The sequence below is a fragment of the Equus caballus genome, chromosome 5, assembly GCF_041296265.1.
Source record: "Equus caballus isolate H_3958 breed thoroughbred chromosome 5, TB-T2T, whole genome shotgun sequence".
Lineage (NCBI taxonomy): Eukaryota > Metazoa > Chordata > Mammalia > Perissodactyla > Equidae > Equus > Equus caballus.
The window spans coordinates 18,084,804-18,100,891 of NC_091688.1; the positions used below are offsets into that span (position 1 = coordinate 18,084,804).

At 43.1% G+C, this 16,088-nt stretch overlaps 1 protein-coding gene across 3 annotated transcripts in view; it reads left to right on the forward strand.

Moving 5' to 3' along the window:
• Positions 1 to 16,088, forward strand: part of RGL1 (ral guanine nucleotide dissociation stimulator like 1) — a 239,652-nt gene that overhangs the window by 220,232 nt on the left and 3,332 nt on the right. For all 3 annotated transcript variants that reach the window (XM_005609783.4, XM_001490415.6, XM_005609782.4), the window contains 3 exons: positions 5,778 to 5,964; positions 9,841 to 10,095; positions 14,231 to 14,345. In XM_005609783.4, the coding sequence (XP_005609840.1) occupies positions 5,778 to 5,964; positions 9,841 to 10,095; positions 14,231 to 14,345 (557 nt within the window). The remainder of the gene's footprint in view (positions 1 to 5,777; positions 5,965 to 9,840; positions 10,096 to 14,230; positions 14,346 to 16,088) is intronic.

Here is a 16,088-nt window from a genome sequence, read left to right on the forward strand (position 1 = left end):
GGGGAGGGAGAGGAAGGGTATTCAACACAGTTCCCCTGAGTCAGGGCAAAAGTGAGGCACAGTTCACTGACTTGGTAAATAGTTTATCTTTCTGTCATGAACTCAATACGTTTTCCAGATCTATTCATTCTTCTCCGCTGTTCCCTTTGGTATGAACCACCAGCCTCTCCTGCCTGGACCACTCCAGCAACACCCCTACTGGCTTCTGGCCCCACCCTTACCCCAACAATCCATTTTCCACCGGATAGTCTGGTAGTCTCTCAAAATGTACACCAGATTATATAGCTTTCTTGCTTAAAAACCCCCAGTGGTTTTATTTTAAGGTGCACCCAAACTCCTAATCGTAGTTTCCTAGGCCCTGCGTGATCTTCCCCCAACCTTCTTGGCCACCTTCCTCTCCTCCAGCACTCTTCCTTGTTCACGAAGATCCAGCCGTGCCCATCTTCTGGCCCTCCTTCAACCATCCCAGGCTTGTTCCGACTTCAGGGCCTTTGCACTAGATGTTCCTGTGGCCTGCCGTGCTCTTTCTCTGTGGCTACCTCCTTCTGATATTGGCAAAAATGTTGCCTTCTGGGAGAGCATGCTATCTATTGTTGCCGTCTGCCCCAGTTGCTCTCAGTCATCCTGGCTGTTTCCTGCAGTAGAATGGAAGGCAGCTGAGAGCAGGAACCTTGTCCATCATACTGATGGCTGTATGCCCAGCTCAGTGCCAGGCATATGAGAGGCCTTCCGTAGCTAACTTCACAACACGTTGAGTAAAATCCAGAATCCTTACCATGGCCTTCAAGACTCTTCAGGATCTGCACTGTCATCCCAGCCTCACCCGCCTATCCTGTACCTGTCTGTCCTCATCTTTCCCTACTCACTCTACTCCATGCATGCCAGCCACCCAGAGGTCCCTGAACGCAGTAGGCATACTCATTTTATTTGCCGTTTCTTCTTTTTAGAACACTGTTCCCCAGATAGCCAGGTGGCTCGCTCCCTCACTTCCTCTAGATCTTTGCTGAAATGTCACCTTCTCAGTGAGCCTTTTCTGACCACCTTATTTCATACTATAGCCTATCCACCTTCCTGCCCTTGGCACCCTCTCTTACCTTCACCTGCTTTGAATTTCTTCACACCATTTACCTCCATCTGACATACTGTATGTTGTATGTATCTGTTTGTTATCAAGAATGCAAACTCTGTGAAGGCAGGCATTTATGTCTGTTTGTTCATTACCAGAACCTAAAATGGTGCTTGGCACATAGTAGGTGATTAATAAATATTTATTGAGTGAATAAATTGAGCCATGTGCCCACATTGTTCTAAGAAAAATACATGTATTTCTCATCCAGTTCCAAAATAACCTAAGTGGCAGGTCCTACTTCCTACTATTATACCCATTTTATATACCAGGGAAGTGAGACACAGACAGGATAAATAGTATGCTAGTTATTGGAAGATCTGGATTCAAACCCAAGATTTGGCTCTAGAGACAAGGTTATAACATACTTTTTTATCATCCCGCTTATTAGAAAAATGCTTTCTGAAGGAAGAGAGGAAGTGAAGATGGAATGGAGGTAAAAAGTGGAGGAGGAAGGAAGACGGAGGGAAGGAAGAGAGTGTGAGGAGGAAGGGAGGAAAGCAAGACAAACTGGTAGTTTACTTAGACCCTGTACTTTCATTGTGCTGATTTTTATAGAAGAGCCTTAAGAGAACCTAGTGTCTGTCTTGAAGTTGCTCTATTAGACGTTACACTCTGAAAGACATTAGACTAATGAATCTAAGGAAGGCTGAACAGGTGAGTGCAAGGAAATAGGATTATTATTTGATTAATAAATTTGCTCTTCTCTTTTGAAGACGTGTACCCGTGTCTGATCTTTTGGCTGACACAATCTGCATTGGCCGGGGACAAGCAAGAGCAGTGATTAGGGAATATTGGATAGTTTTTTCATGGCAGACTGGGCTTGGGAGCCACGCTGGCCTGACAGATCCCACCCCCGCCAGTTGCTTGTTGTGTGAACTTCTGTCATGTCATTTGTGAGATGAGGTGACAGTGTCGTCCTCAGTGGGTTGTTGTCAGGACTAGTGGGGTTGTAACACTCCTAAAACAGTGCCCAGCTCTCAATGGGTGCCTGAAAAGCAACATTATTTCTTGTGAAACAACTTTCTGTTGCTGCCTTTTTTTTTTTTTGGTTAGGATTCTGTCTGTTTCTGCGGGTTTTTGGTACTTCCCAGCACTGTCTCTCCACCTTCCTCAGTGAGTCGCATTGAGACGTTGAAGCAGGGAGGGCACATGACTTTGGATATTGTCCTATTCCCAGTGTAACATACACGGGCCCTTATTGGGTGTGGACATGCTCTCCATATCAGAGCCTGCGTGGGCTTTTACCTGATGGCATTTGAGGCATTTGAGGATTAGGTTGGAACATGGTGATTTTACAGAAAGCATATTGAAGGTAATCCTCATGTCTTGCCAAACCCCTTTTTTCGTTCAGATGCCTACCCTGGCCTCCTGAACACTAGATTTGTGAGCTTTTAGATTCACCTCTGTGGAATTTTCCATAGTATCTTGCTATCTTTTCATTGCTGCAATTTCGGGAGAGGAGAAACTTTTGTTTTGAGATGACCCAAGGGCCTGACCAAGCCTTGTCAGCTGGTAAGATCGACACCTGCACAGGGAATCAGGCTCACTGACAGGTGAGGCGAGGTTGCGGGGCCTCTTGGTGGTCCTCTCTGCATCAGAAAGAATGGGGAATTTCCGCTCCTGCTGTGGCAGTTGGAGGTCAGTGCAGGTAGATGTGATCCCACGTGCTACTACCTTTGCCCTCCTGCTTTTCCGTCCTCAGTTAGTTGCCACCGCATACTCGTTTTTCTGTAACTGCTTCTCTGCTGCTCCTCTCCAACCCACGTGTCCATATTTATTCTGCTGGGTTCTCTGGCACCCTGGGTCGTCCCTCTGCACCAGCTCTGGCAAGTGCACTGCCTCTGTGAAGACATTCATGTGAAATCCAGCAGAGGCAGGACTGTCAGGGTGCAGTGCCCTGCACAGAGTGTGGTGGACACCCACCGTATCTCTCTCAGGAGCAACATCTTGCCAAGATGCTTGCATTTAACCCTTGGTATTTGCAGTTGAGTTTGAACATTTATTATCAATAAAACAGGTCACATGTCCCCCATCTTATTTCTTGTACATATAAGGGTGTTTGTATACCAATCAATTTCAAAAGATTTTATGATCTTAACTTTTTTACAAATGCAAGAAATGTATTTTTTGCTCTTCCCACATTTAATGACCCATCATCCAAACAGGTTGGAGAGAATTTTGGAGGCCTAGGGGAAAGAGTGCCTTGTTAGGAGGCCAGAGATGCCCGTATTGACCTAGAATTAACCATTACGAAGCAGAATGGCCTCATCGAATTGTACAGAAGGAAGACCTTTAGTCTTTGAACAATGTGCTTCTGAGCTAGAGACTCTCAGATACTAGTTCACAGCCTTCAAAGGTCTACCTTGTTATTCATGGAGGAGTCAGACACTGGCATTATTTTTTCTTTGAATTGTGGTCAGATTTTAGCTCTTCCCCCTATAGGTCCAGTGGTGCTTGGAGGTCCGAGAAAGGAGGTGACAACCAAAATGGGGCAGGAGGTGGTAGGGTGGAGATGAGGCAGAACAAAGATATGCTTCAGGTCTTGGGATTTGAGCTTACAATTCCTAAAATATTTAATAAAAAATCAAGCCCATCCTCATTGTTCCTTCCCTTGTTGTTTTATACAGTCACTGCTTGTTTGAGTTTGGTCCCATTTGCTAGTTTCTTTACATGCCACTCCTTCTTACATGTTACTCCTTCCCTCCTCTCACTGCTTCTTTCTGTGTTGTATGTTAATGGTGAACGCTCTCAGTCTTTGAGAAAGTCTTTATTTTGCCTTCCCTCTTGGAATTATATTAGGTGGGTATAGAATTCAAGGATGATTGTTCTTCTCACTCATTTGGAAGATATTGTTCCATGTCTTCTGATTTCTGTTGCTTTTGAGATGTCTGAAGTCAGTTTAATTAGTTCCTTTGTATTATCCCCTGGCCCTGTCGATTTTAAGACCTTCTCTTGTCTTTGACATAGCGTTATGAAGTTTAAGTGGGGATTTAGTCTTATTTATCCTAGTCGAGATGTGATTCCTGCATCTCAGGATTCATGTGGTTCATTAGTTCTGGAATCTTCTCAGCCAACCATCTCTTCAGATATGGTCCTTCTTCAATTCTCTCAGCTGGCTTCCTCTGGAAATCTTCTTACACACATGCAGGCATTTCCTATTCCATTCTCCATGTCTTTTAACCTCTCTTATTTTCCATGTCTTTATATTTTGATGCTAATTTCTGAGGATTTTCTTCAGATCTATCATCTAGTTTGCAGTTTTTCTCTTCAACAGTTATTTGATCCTTCCACTGAATTTTTAATTTAATTCACTACACTTTTCACTCTAGCAGTGAAATTTTCTTCAAATTATCTTCCTCTTTTGTCAGAGTGTCTTGCTCTTAATTCACATTTTCAATTTCTTCTCTTATGTCTATAATATTTTTAAGCATACTTATAGCTTGGCTCATGGTAGACACTCAAATATTTATTGAATGCACAAATACATTTTTGGTTGGGTTTCTTTCTGACAGGTCTTGTATCTGAAGTACTCAGGAGTCTAAACTTGCTGTTTATTATGCCTGTTGATTCTCTCTTTGGGTGGGATATTTCTTTGTGTGTATTTTGTAATTTTGTTTTGTGAGCTCATCTTTATCAGGGAATTCTCTGCAGCCTGGGTTGAGGGTATATTCTTCCAGAAAGAATTTTTTTTTTAAATTCTAGTTTCCCCAGGACTATCACTGGGCTGAGAGTCCCTAGTTCCTAGCCCACGTAGGTAGCACATCTGAGTGAGGTGCTAGCAAAGGGTACACATGCTTTAGGGGAGACATTTGTCTTCTCCCCAAGCTCAAGCCAACAGACAAGTTTCCCTGTTGTCTTCCTGTGCCAGTAGGAAGATATTTTTCTAGCCCATCTTTTTACTAAGGGTGCAGCCCTTTGAGGGTCCTAAGGGGCTTCAGTTCCAGCTCCCCACCTTACATAATCAGAAGCCTTCATCTGTGGGCCCTGTGAATGTATTAGAAACCCATGTCCCTACTTTCCCAAGGTTGCCGTCCCCCTCTCCCCGTACAGAACAGCTGCAGAATTAGCCCACATGCTTCTGGTTTTCAGTTCCTTTTTCATTTCTGGCCTGTAGGGATTTTCCTTATGGTCTTGCAAACCCAACTTTACAAAGAAGTTTTAATGGGTCTTATATAATCGTTTTATAGTGAAGTTGTTTAGCTTATTGTAGTTCACCAGATTGTTGGAAATGAAGCCTTCCTCCTAGATTTCTTGTCCAATGCAGTTCTAGCCTTCTTGTTCAACCTCATGGAGTTCACTTTATGGTGGGAAATGATAAGGGTCTGGCGATGGTATTTTGATCCTTCCAAGGTTGTCCATAGACTGTTAAAAAAATGGAGAACCAGTGACCTAGAAAAACCACAGATTAATATGGCCCTTCATTCAGCTAAACAATCTGTGTGTTTCTTGAGGTTGGAAATAACCTATTGGGACGAGATGTTTACTATGGTCTGTTAGAAACTTTGTAGTAAATGTTTTCCTGAAATAATAATGGCAGGGCATGCAAGATTGAGAAAACATCAAGGACTTGATTAACGGAAAAATATTTGCTTAATCCTGGATTCCAGATTTATAAGAGTCCGAATGCCTGGCATTATGTTTTCTGCAGACTGTTTCTGGGGTCGGACATTATCACCAGTAGCACTCCCACCAAAGAGCAGCCCAAGTCCACTGCCAGTGGCAGCTCTGGTGAAAGCATGGACTCCGTCAGTGTGTCATCCTGCGAGTCAAACCACTCAGAGGCTGAGGAGGGCTCTCTCACTCCCATGGACACACCTGATGATCCTCAGAAAAAGGTATATGCTTAATCCCTTTCCGTAATTCCTAATGCAGGCACCTGACATCGTGTTTGCCATACGAGGAATGTCTGTTTTCACGTTTAACACTCTACAGTATTTTGAAAGTCATGTTTTTAAGAGGTGTCAAAAGCAGAGTTCTATCTGGGGACTCATTCCTTATAGAGACAGGTCTAAAAGCAATGAACATGTTGGTTTATTCATCTAGCCTCTGAACATTCCAAAATGTTCCATACCCACATCACAAGGCAACTGAAGGACTGTGACTGTGACCTGTAACATGAGCTATACTTTATTTAGGAAATGTGGGATTTTCTTGTAAGGAGCAGAAAGTCAAGAGACAGAGATGTGTCAGATTCTTGGTGTCACATCTTGTCTTAGCCAAGCTTTTACCATAATAATGTTGCATAGCAACCACTCCAAAATTCACTGACTTAAGACAGCAACCATTTGTTGTCTGTCCTGCATCTGCAGGCTGGTTGATTTGAGTTGGGCTTGGCCCTTGGCCATGGGTTTGGTCCAGGTCTACCTGCCTCTCATTCTTTTTGGAGTAATGGGCTACCCAGAGCAAGCTCTCAGCATGCTAGGACAGATGAGCAAGAGGGTAATCTTAACCCTGTAAGCACACACCAAGACTTCACTGGGGTCATATCTACCAACATTTTATTGGCCAAAGCAAATCCTGTGGCCAAATCCCACATAAATAAACGAGGCAGGAAGCTGTACCCCACTTCTTATGGAGGAACTGTGGAGTCACAGGACAAAACGCCTCGATGCAGGGGAGGGTGAGGAGTCGGTAACAGTGAGATAATCCACCACATACCCAAAAAAGGAAAGTGATGAGAGGTGATCAAAGAATTCGCATAGGGAGTTTCCATTTTCCATGGCTGCATAAATAAATGAAAAGAAAACAAAGATCCATCTTAATCTTCTGTACACATCTGCTTCAATCTGTTGGTCAAGGAGCTTGGATCAGAGATGTCAACTTTAACATAACTAGAATTTACACCGTTTCGGGGAGGATTTTGCCTGGCCAAACTTGATGTGTAAGTGACTTTTGGCCCCTTAGCTTATGCTTGGGCCAGTGAGGTAGAGTGTTGGTAACAATTCCTGCCTTTCATTTGTATCTGCCCTTCTGCAAGGGGATCTGTGTGCCATTCATATTGTGTTGTAAGCAACAGCAGCAATCTGGGAACCCTCAAGTGACTTTGTCACAAAGTAGCCAGTCCAGGCAGGACTCATTAGACTGAGATGACTCAGATGCTACCCCAGCTGGATTTCTCATCTTTCTGCTTTAAAATCTGGGGACACGTCTTTAATGCTCCAAATATTGAAGGAAAAGCTCCTCAGACTCCGGTGGACTGGCTCTTCTCTCAGGCGCTTTTCCCAGGAGAGCAGTGTAATCATTCTCCATGGCTTGACAAGCAGCGTTGAATTTGTCGAAATCGGGAGTGAAGTCTCGTCATTCACCTTTTGACAGGTTCTTATGCTTTGTAGGCTCCATTTCTGATGATGGGCATTGTACAAAAGTGATAATTGAGGTTATTGCCCACATCTTTGTGGGACTCCTCCCTGTCCAGGAAGGAGATAGAATCACATTTGCACATGTTGGTGTGGTGGGCATGTACATAGGTCCAGCTCATCCCTTTTAAAACTCTGCAGAAGTCCAGTGTGTCCTTTGCACGCCCCTTGCTTCATCCTTTTTGTCTCCTCCTTTTCTTATCACATCGACTCTTTAATTTCTTGTACATGTCACGAATTTTTATTCTTTGGATGAATCTCTCTCAGAATCATGGATTTCTGTGCATTTAAAAATGAGTAATTGACTTGGATGCACCTAGTTGCTGGGCTGGCTGCAGAATCCCTGAATGTTAACTGGAAAGGCCTCAGGCTCCTGCTCAGTGCAGAGCTGGAGCTGGGTGACTCCAGCGTCCCTTCCTGTTCCGAGATCCTGCAGCCCTCCAACCCACCCTGCCTTCCCGACTGGCTACACTGTGAGGTCCCTTTTTTAGTGAAGTGTAATTTGCATTTCTCTTCCTTCCATCCCCTGATTGTGATTTCTACACATTTATTTCACATTTGCTCCTCACTACTTAAATTCTCAACAAGAATTTGAGGGCTCATCAGGTGATCTGTTTAGAGCTGCTGTAACCCAGGCATTTTCAAGGCTTTATCTTAATTATAAATGTCATTAAAATCGTGGAAAATCTAACAAAGGGAAAAGGATTTATGTGGAGGAAAAGAAAGATGAAAGAACTTGAACCAAGAACTGGAAAATGGACCCTCTTGGCTACTGTGTGGTCCACCTGCAAGCAGAGTTAGGCTAGTAAAATCATCCACCATCAGTTAGCCCTCAAATTGAGCCACTAAGTTGATTCATTTGGGGACATAAAAAAATGTAACTAAACCAAGTTATGATTGAGCCACAGTAAGACTCCTACATATCGGAGTTGTCACAACAGCTTGCTGGCTCTAATTAAACTAATCATGCTGTAGAATTTTGTGTATAGCTATGCCGTAGGAAGAAGTCCACAGGAAATAAGATAGAGTAGACTCCATTTTACTTGGAAACTGGATAATCTGAAAGCCAAATTTCTATTCTCTGTTTCCATGGAAAGGTAGATAGGTTTGAAAGAAATTAGTAAGTTATTTATTTTTAAACTGACTTCCAGATTATTTTATAGGATTAATGTGGTATAATTTAGCTTAACTCATTCTGAGAAATTATTTATAATTTTCTGCAATAAGAACTGATGCTTAAAATGACTCAATTTAACGATTTTTTGGAACACTACTGAGTGAATTTTGGGCATCCTGTTTCTTTGGTAATTGGAATTGCACAGATGATAACTAAGTAGTTAATCAGAAAAGCACATTAACTATAGCACCTCATTCCTTAATTATCCTTTATATACAACATAAAAATGTGTACAGTTGGTTCTAGAAGCAAATGTGGAAAGTGGTGTAGCTGCTCATAGGCTGTGTTCCCTTGGGAAAGTCAGTCTCTTTCTCTGAATCTTATTTCCTTCATCTTTATAACACTCTGCATTTTGTTCACAAGATAGTTGTGAGACCAAAATGAAGTAAGATATGTGAAAGCTCGTCACAGACCTCAGAGTGCTGAACATCACCGAGGTAACGGTGTACTGTGTTTGTTCACCACACACCATACACTGCACCGTCTGGGGCTTGGCTACACCCTTGCTCTGTGAACCTGGCCATGGGAGTAAGGAAACCCGGGAGCCAGTCCTGGAGGTGCTGTCAGCAGTTTTCTCTCTGGCTCAGGTTCCTTAGCAGTAGAAAGGGAAGGGGCCAGCCGATCTCCAGGGCCTTTCCAGGACTAATGTTCCCTGCAGAGTTGTGTAATCTATGGTCCTTATCTTAGAAACTTCTAAGAAATATAGACAATTCTCTCCTGCTACAAAATCTGATCATGAAGTCAGAATTCAAATGATCTCTGTGGGCGCATCAAGCATCATTCTTGCTCAAGGCAGTAAGACTGATAAATTGTTGGTAAGGCTTTCCTCCCGTCCTTTGTAAAGCTCCCTGTTTCCTTTGGGAGCCCGTATTGCCTCTGGTTTCTAGTATCTGCTGCCATCTGCTGGTAGACTTCCTTAAGAGCAGCTAAAAACTAGGAAGTGCGAGAACCACCTTCCTCACGTGGATGTAGAGTGATCAAGTCAAGCACTGTGTCACTGATAGGCATCTGCCATGGGGGTGCTTACACCAGAGACAAGATGCCTGTGTGCTGTGGGCAATTGTGGAGGAAATAACTTGTTCTTCTCAGCATCTACGTCTGCTTTGAAAATTGTGAAGCACAGTGTTGGCCAAGGTTCTAACAGCTCCGTTTTCTTCCGGGTGTGTTTACTCTTCCAGCTTTCCGAGTCTTCCTCATCCTGTTCCTCTATCCATTCCATGGACACAACTTCCTCAGGGATGTCGTCCTTAATCAACCCCCTCTCCTCCCCTCCGTCCTGCAACAACAACCCAAAAATCCACAAGCGCTCCGTGTCCGTGACATCCATTACCTCGACAGTGCTGCCTCCCGTTTACAACCAACAGAACGAAGACACCTGCATTATCCGCATCAGTGTGGAGGACAACAACGGCAACATGTACAAGAGCATCATGGTGAGGCGCTCAGACCGACACCTGAATACGCACAGTATTCCACAGACACGTACATTCACCCAACATGAATACGTCCCAAATGAATGCACACCCACGTCTCCCTGGGTACAGACTAATAATGTATTTATATAAAAATCTACACACCAGCAGTGCATATAGGATATAGCTTTTGCATCTTAAAAATTGCTAAAACGTACTCATCCAGGTCTGTATCACGTTTTTGAAAACTATCAATTTGGACGCCAATATAAATGTATTCCAAGGAGGATGCCACTGCTGCGTACCTTGGAAGTCTTCCTGGGGAATTACGTGTCTGGATTTATCATTGAATTGCCCTGCCTTCTTAGCAATGTCTTCCGTGGTGGCGAATTTTTCTTTTTTAGTCATTTGGAATCAAACGTAGTAAAGCAGATGATCAAGCTGCAAATGCAGTTCGAGTCCATGAGGGACTATGTTTATAAATAAATGAGACTGACCTTTTTGAGCTTCTTGGAAAAACTGTGTTTCTGAGCACAATCCCAAAGATGTTTTGAATAATGGCAGTCTTTTTGGAATGCATTTGGACCCTCTCCTGGGGATAACCTTGGGTGTGTAAGTCTGGTGTGTTTATTACTGAATAGACTCCTTAGTTTATAGGACATATCATGTATTAAAAAGCAGATTCTCCTTTCCAGTAAAATCCTGCAGTGAATCCTACATCTCTCCTCATCTTCATCACTTGTCTTCTTTGAGGGCACACTGAGTGCTTCCAGTCAGCTCTGAATATGACATAAATGATATGGAGTCACTGTCTTTTAACATTCTAAAGAAAATCTCTACTAAAGCATTCATTGAATCAATAAAATATTTCTTGAACATTAGTTGTGTACTAGTCATCGGACCAGGCTTTGGGGAGATGAACGAGCCATTGCTGTCTTTGAGGAACTCATAATCAAAAAGCATTATTCAAAATGTCCTAAATACTCTAACAGAGGTCAGGTCAGATTGTAAAGGGCTTAGGGCCCCCATGAAGGAGTTTATGTTAATCCTACAGGGAATAGGGTCTTATTGGAGGCTTTTAAGGTAGTGATCACATTTTTTCATTAGAAAACTAACTGGCATTGTGGCGACTTGATGCTGGAGTGCAGGGGCTGAACTGGAGGTAGGGAAGCAAGTCAGGAAGCTGCTATCATATTCCCTGTAGGAGATGATAAGGGCTTGAATGATGGTCATGTGGCTAGAGATAATATGGATTTTTGAAAGATTTTCATCAGGTAGAATTGTAGAATCTGTTCGTTTAGTTACCAACTTTTCAGTTACTGGTGTGGGGGAGGGGGAGGAGGCAGGACTAAAGGCTGTCCAGGCGGCTCGGTGGTTGGTGGCCCTGCCAGGTGAGATGTGAACTACTGGAGGAGGCTGGGGGCATTTGAATCAGAGGTACCAGTAGGACATCCAGATGGCATTGTCTAGTAGATGATCAGAAACATGGGTTGGTGCTAGGCTAGTGCTGGGGTTGAATACTGGGAGTGGTCCAGCCCCCCTGGGTGGGTACAGCCATGCAGGGAGCCAGTGTAGGTTGAGATAGAGCTCTAGTGGTAGTGAGGGAGGGACTGATAAAGGAGCTTTGGAGAGGTAGGAGAAGCACTGGGAAGCCAAGGTCATCAATGTTGTTGTATTTTCAGTGTGGCTTATTCACATGGCTTCTCTTACATATGCTGGCCAGAGGAGTTCGTTCCACCTCTGTAACTCTGTGGTGTCCCTGAACTAAAAGGAACCAAGAACCGATGCATATAACAACGTGGATGAATCTCTAAAATGTCACGTTTAGCCAAAGAAACCAGACACAAAAGATTGCATACTGCAGGAGTCTATTCTTTCAAAAATAGGCCAAACTAACCTGTGCCGTTAGAAAACTAACCTCAGGAGAGGGGCACAGGGAATTTTTTGTATTCCCTGTTTAAGGTGCCTCAAGGTAATAACCAAGCATCATTCAATCCTGTGCCGTTCATTATAGTAGCCACTAGTCACACGTGGCAATTGAGCGTTTGAAATGGGAATAGTTCAAATTATGATATGCTGTCAGTGTAAAATGTACACCAGATTTTGAAGACTTAGAGCAAAAAAAAGAAAGAATGTAAAATACCTCATTAACCATTTTTGTATCAATTATATGCTAAAATAATATTTTAGATGTAGATTAAAATATATTAAAATTAATTTCCCTTTTTAAAAGCGTTTTTAATGTGGCCACTAGATATTTAAAATTAGAAATGAGGCTCACATTATATATATCTACTAGACAGTGCTGGTTCAGTATATCAGCATGAGGCTGCATGATTGAGCTGTTAATACTAATTGTGGTCATTAGTAGCTTTTATGGTACAAAGTAATAAACACTCAAGGAAAGCCCTTGGCCAGCCCAGCCTCGCTTGGACACACCTGGGGAAGTTTAAGTTAAGGAAAATGAAGGTAGCTTGGCTTTCTCCCTAAGTAGGTTTAAAGTTGACTTAATAAACCTAACGTTAAACTTTTAAACTTAACATTTAAACTTAACATTGACATTTAAACTTAACATTAACACCCTTAGCTTGACATCCATCCCCCAGGTAGTGTCCTTTCTCCTTTAACTTCGTACTCCTAGTCCAGTTTGATCCAGCTGTGGGGGGTATTTCCTTCAGACTATCAAAGAACATATTTTCCTCCTTCAGAATTTTGTGTGCATCTATTTCTCCCTTGTAAACGGATATGCCAGATGTTGTGGTAATAGACAAATGAGCAAGGTCTTTGTCGAGCACAAGGACCCCATTGTAATGCATGTTGTTTATTGAATTGCAAATACGGGCTTCTGCCCCAGACCAGAGGGAAACAGCTAGCCCTGCCATCCTCAGGCTCTCAATGACAGAGTTTCTTGGAAGAAATTAGACTTCTTTTTTTGGCTGTCTCTCCTCTTACCTCCTGGTGAGAACAGCTTTTATTTTTAAGTAAGAATAATCTGTGTTTTCTTCTGCTTTCTTTCACGTTTAAAGAAATCACCCAAGGGATGGTATGTAAGTCAGCCCTCTTTTCCTGTTATCCTGAACACCTTGCAGATAGTTGGCTGATGGGCAGAGAAAAAGGGGAGAAAGTCAGAATTGGGAGTGAGGAGAACCTTTACTTGTAATTTTTAAAGAAATGTTAGATTTATTATGTTTGAACACACTGATTTTTATGGAAGCATAATTTACGTACAATTACATACACAGATCGCAAGTATTCAGTTCTTTGGGTCTTAATAACTGTATATCTATGTAAGCACCACCTCAAGTCTAGATAAAGGACATTTTCATCCCCCCCAAATTCCCTTGTACCCGTTCCAGCAATCCCCCCTCACCTTAGTTTGGCTTAGGTTAGTGAAAGGGAGTTTTCTAATGCCACAGCTTAGTTTGGCCTGTTTTTGAAAGAATAATCTTTTGTATCTGGTTTCTTTTGCTCAACAAGATGTTTTTGAGATTCATACATTGTCGCGTGTCTCACTTCTTAGTTCCCTTTAGGGGCTGAGTAGTGTTCTCTTGTGAATATACTACAGGTTTCCCCAGTTGTCCTGCTGACAGAGATTCAGGTTGATTCCAGTTTGGGGCTACTATGAATAAATCTGCTGTGAACAAATCTTTTTGTGGGCATATGTTTTCATTTCTCTTGATAAATACTTAGGAGTGGGATTACTGGATCTAGAGCCACTTGTGCTTTTTGAAATGGTCAGTGTGCAGAAGTAAGGCCATTTCTGACCCACAGGTTGTCACCAGTGCCATAGCAGCAGCTCAACAGGTAAGGATAATTTTGGCCAGGACTGAAAATGTCATGCGTTTTCATAATGCCCTCATATATATTCCTTCATTGGAACCTCAGCTGGTGGGGGAGATAGACAAGGCACGCATCCTCTCTATTTGAATAGGGGAAGACACTGTGACTCTGAGAGAGGAGATGACTGAAAGAGTTGATGACCAACATCTTTTGACTACTAAGGGTAGAGCCAGGACTAGAACCCAGGAGTTCTGCTCTTGGTCCACTGGGCCATTTCTCCCAGAAAGTCACTTGACAGCAAGAATAGAGGGTCAAGAGAACTGTTTCAGGAGATATGAAGCTGAATGCTTTACACACCCATTCATTGTCTTTCCAGTTGACGAGCCAGGATAAAACTCCCGCTGTGATCCAGAGGGCAATGCTGAAGCACAACCTGGAATCGGACCCAGCTGAGGAGTATGAGCTGGTGCAGGTCATCTCGGAGGACAAAGGTGGGCATGTGTTCCTTCTCTTGGCAGATTGCCCTAGTTTTAGAAGACAGAGAAGGGATACACTGTCTTTGTGTGTGTGTGTGTGAGGAAGATTGGCCCTGCGCTAATATCTGTGCCAATCTTCCTCTCTTTTTATATGCGGAACGCTCCCACAACATGGCTTGATGAGCGGTGTGTGAGTCTGCTCTGGGGAGCTGAACCCATGAACCCCAGGCCACCAAAGCAGAGTGCAGACTTAACCACTGTGCCACCAAGCTGGCCCCCTGATATCTTTTTTTAAATGGAACCAAGTGGGAGTTTCTAATTGTGCAAGAGTAGAGTTGTGTGGGGAACCATGCAGTCACCTCGCTTGTAGAATTAAGTGTCTGAGGCTGTCGCCTCAACGATTGTTTTTTCTACAATTTGTTGAGCATTCCTCCTGCCCATTCTTTGTAAGCTTCCCATCAAGCATTCTTCTAGGAAGAGGTCTCTCCCTGTGTCAGGAGGTGGGGGTAGCTGGGGGGTCTGTTGGGTCTTTGCAGTTGGCCACGCACCTCTGTCACCCAATAATATGCGTCTAAGTTCTGTGTGAACCTGAAATGTCACAGCTCGTGCTACAATTTCTCATTGTTTCAGTTAATCATTTGTGAGAGTTTATAAGTTTATCTTTCAGTTTATCTGTATTTATGATTGATCTTCAAGTCGCAAAGCTTCCAACCCCAGAATTTGAAGCGTTTTTTTACCTCATACTTATTGAGGTAAAGAACTGGTGATCTTGAAATACTTCAGTATGCCTAGGAACCCATTATTTAAAGAAATCCTTTGTATGAAAATTCTGGGCAAATAATCACCCTGAATGTATCTATTTGTTTATTTGAATTGGGGTTGAGAAGAGGGTCAAGCTGGTAGATAACTCCTCTATACCCTGTCACATCGTGGAAGGTGACTCAGTCAGAATAAGTCTTTTTTCCGAAGAGCAGAAGGAGCAGCAAATACTGTTGACTGAGGCCAGCCCAGTCTGCTGACAGACCCAGCACTAACCAGTGCAAATCTTCATATAGGGCTGTTCACCAACAAGCAGCCCCCTATAAAGAAAGAGAAATACTTTTACAAGTTGGGGGAGGAAGGGAGCAGCTATTCATACTCCATTTGATGGACAGATCGCCCAGGGCTGTATCTTGGGCCCAGAGGAGAGTGGCTGAAATGAGAGCAGTACCTTTTCCTGGAGATGAAAAGCTATAGGCTCTGAGAAAATTCTTTTCAACAACCTCTTGGAAGTTTTCTCATTCATTCAGTTGTGCCCTAGGTTGTGGGGCAGACATTTCTTAGTTATAAGATATCTTTGAATGTGGTTATAGTTAAAATCTTAAGCCTAAAAAGTAGTTTCTTGAGTTTTACCATGTTGCCCACAAAACAAACACTAAGGTGAGGCTGGTGGGTCTGAAGACACAGGAGTCCCGAGGTGCAGCCAGGGTCCAACTTTGTTCACCAGCTGTGTGGTCTCAGGAAGGCTGCTTGACCTCCCTGACCCTGGTCCTTAACTAGTTAAATGGAGACAATACCCTTCGTTCTTCATACATCACGGGTCGATTGTGTAGATGACAGGCAATAATGTACCTGAAAGTGCTTTGGAGATACGCTAAGTGACACATAGCTGTGAGGTCTATGTGCAACATGTGGGAAGGAGATTGGGGACGCTTTAAGGGAATTGTTCTTTGTGGAACATTTGGGTGAAATATGCCAGAGTTACCTAGAACCTCATTA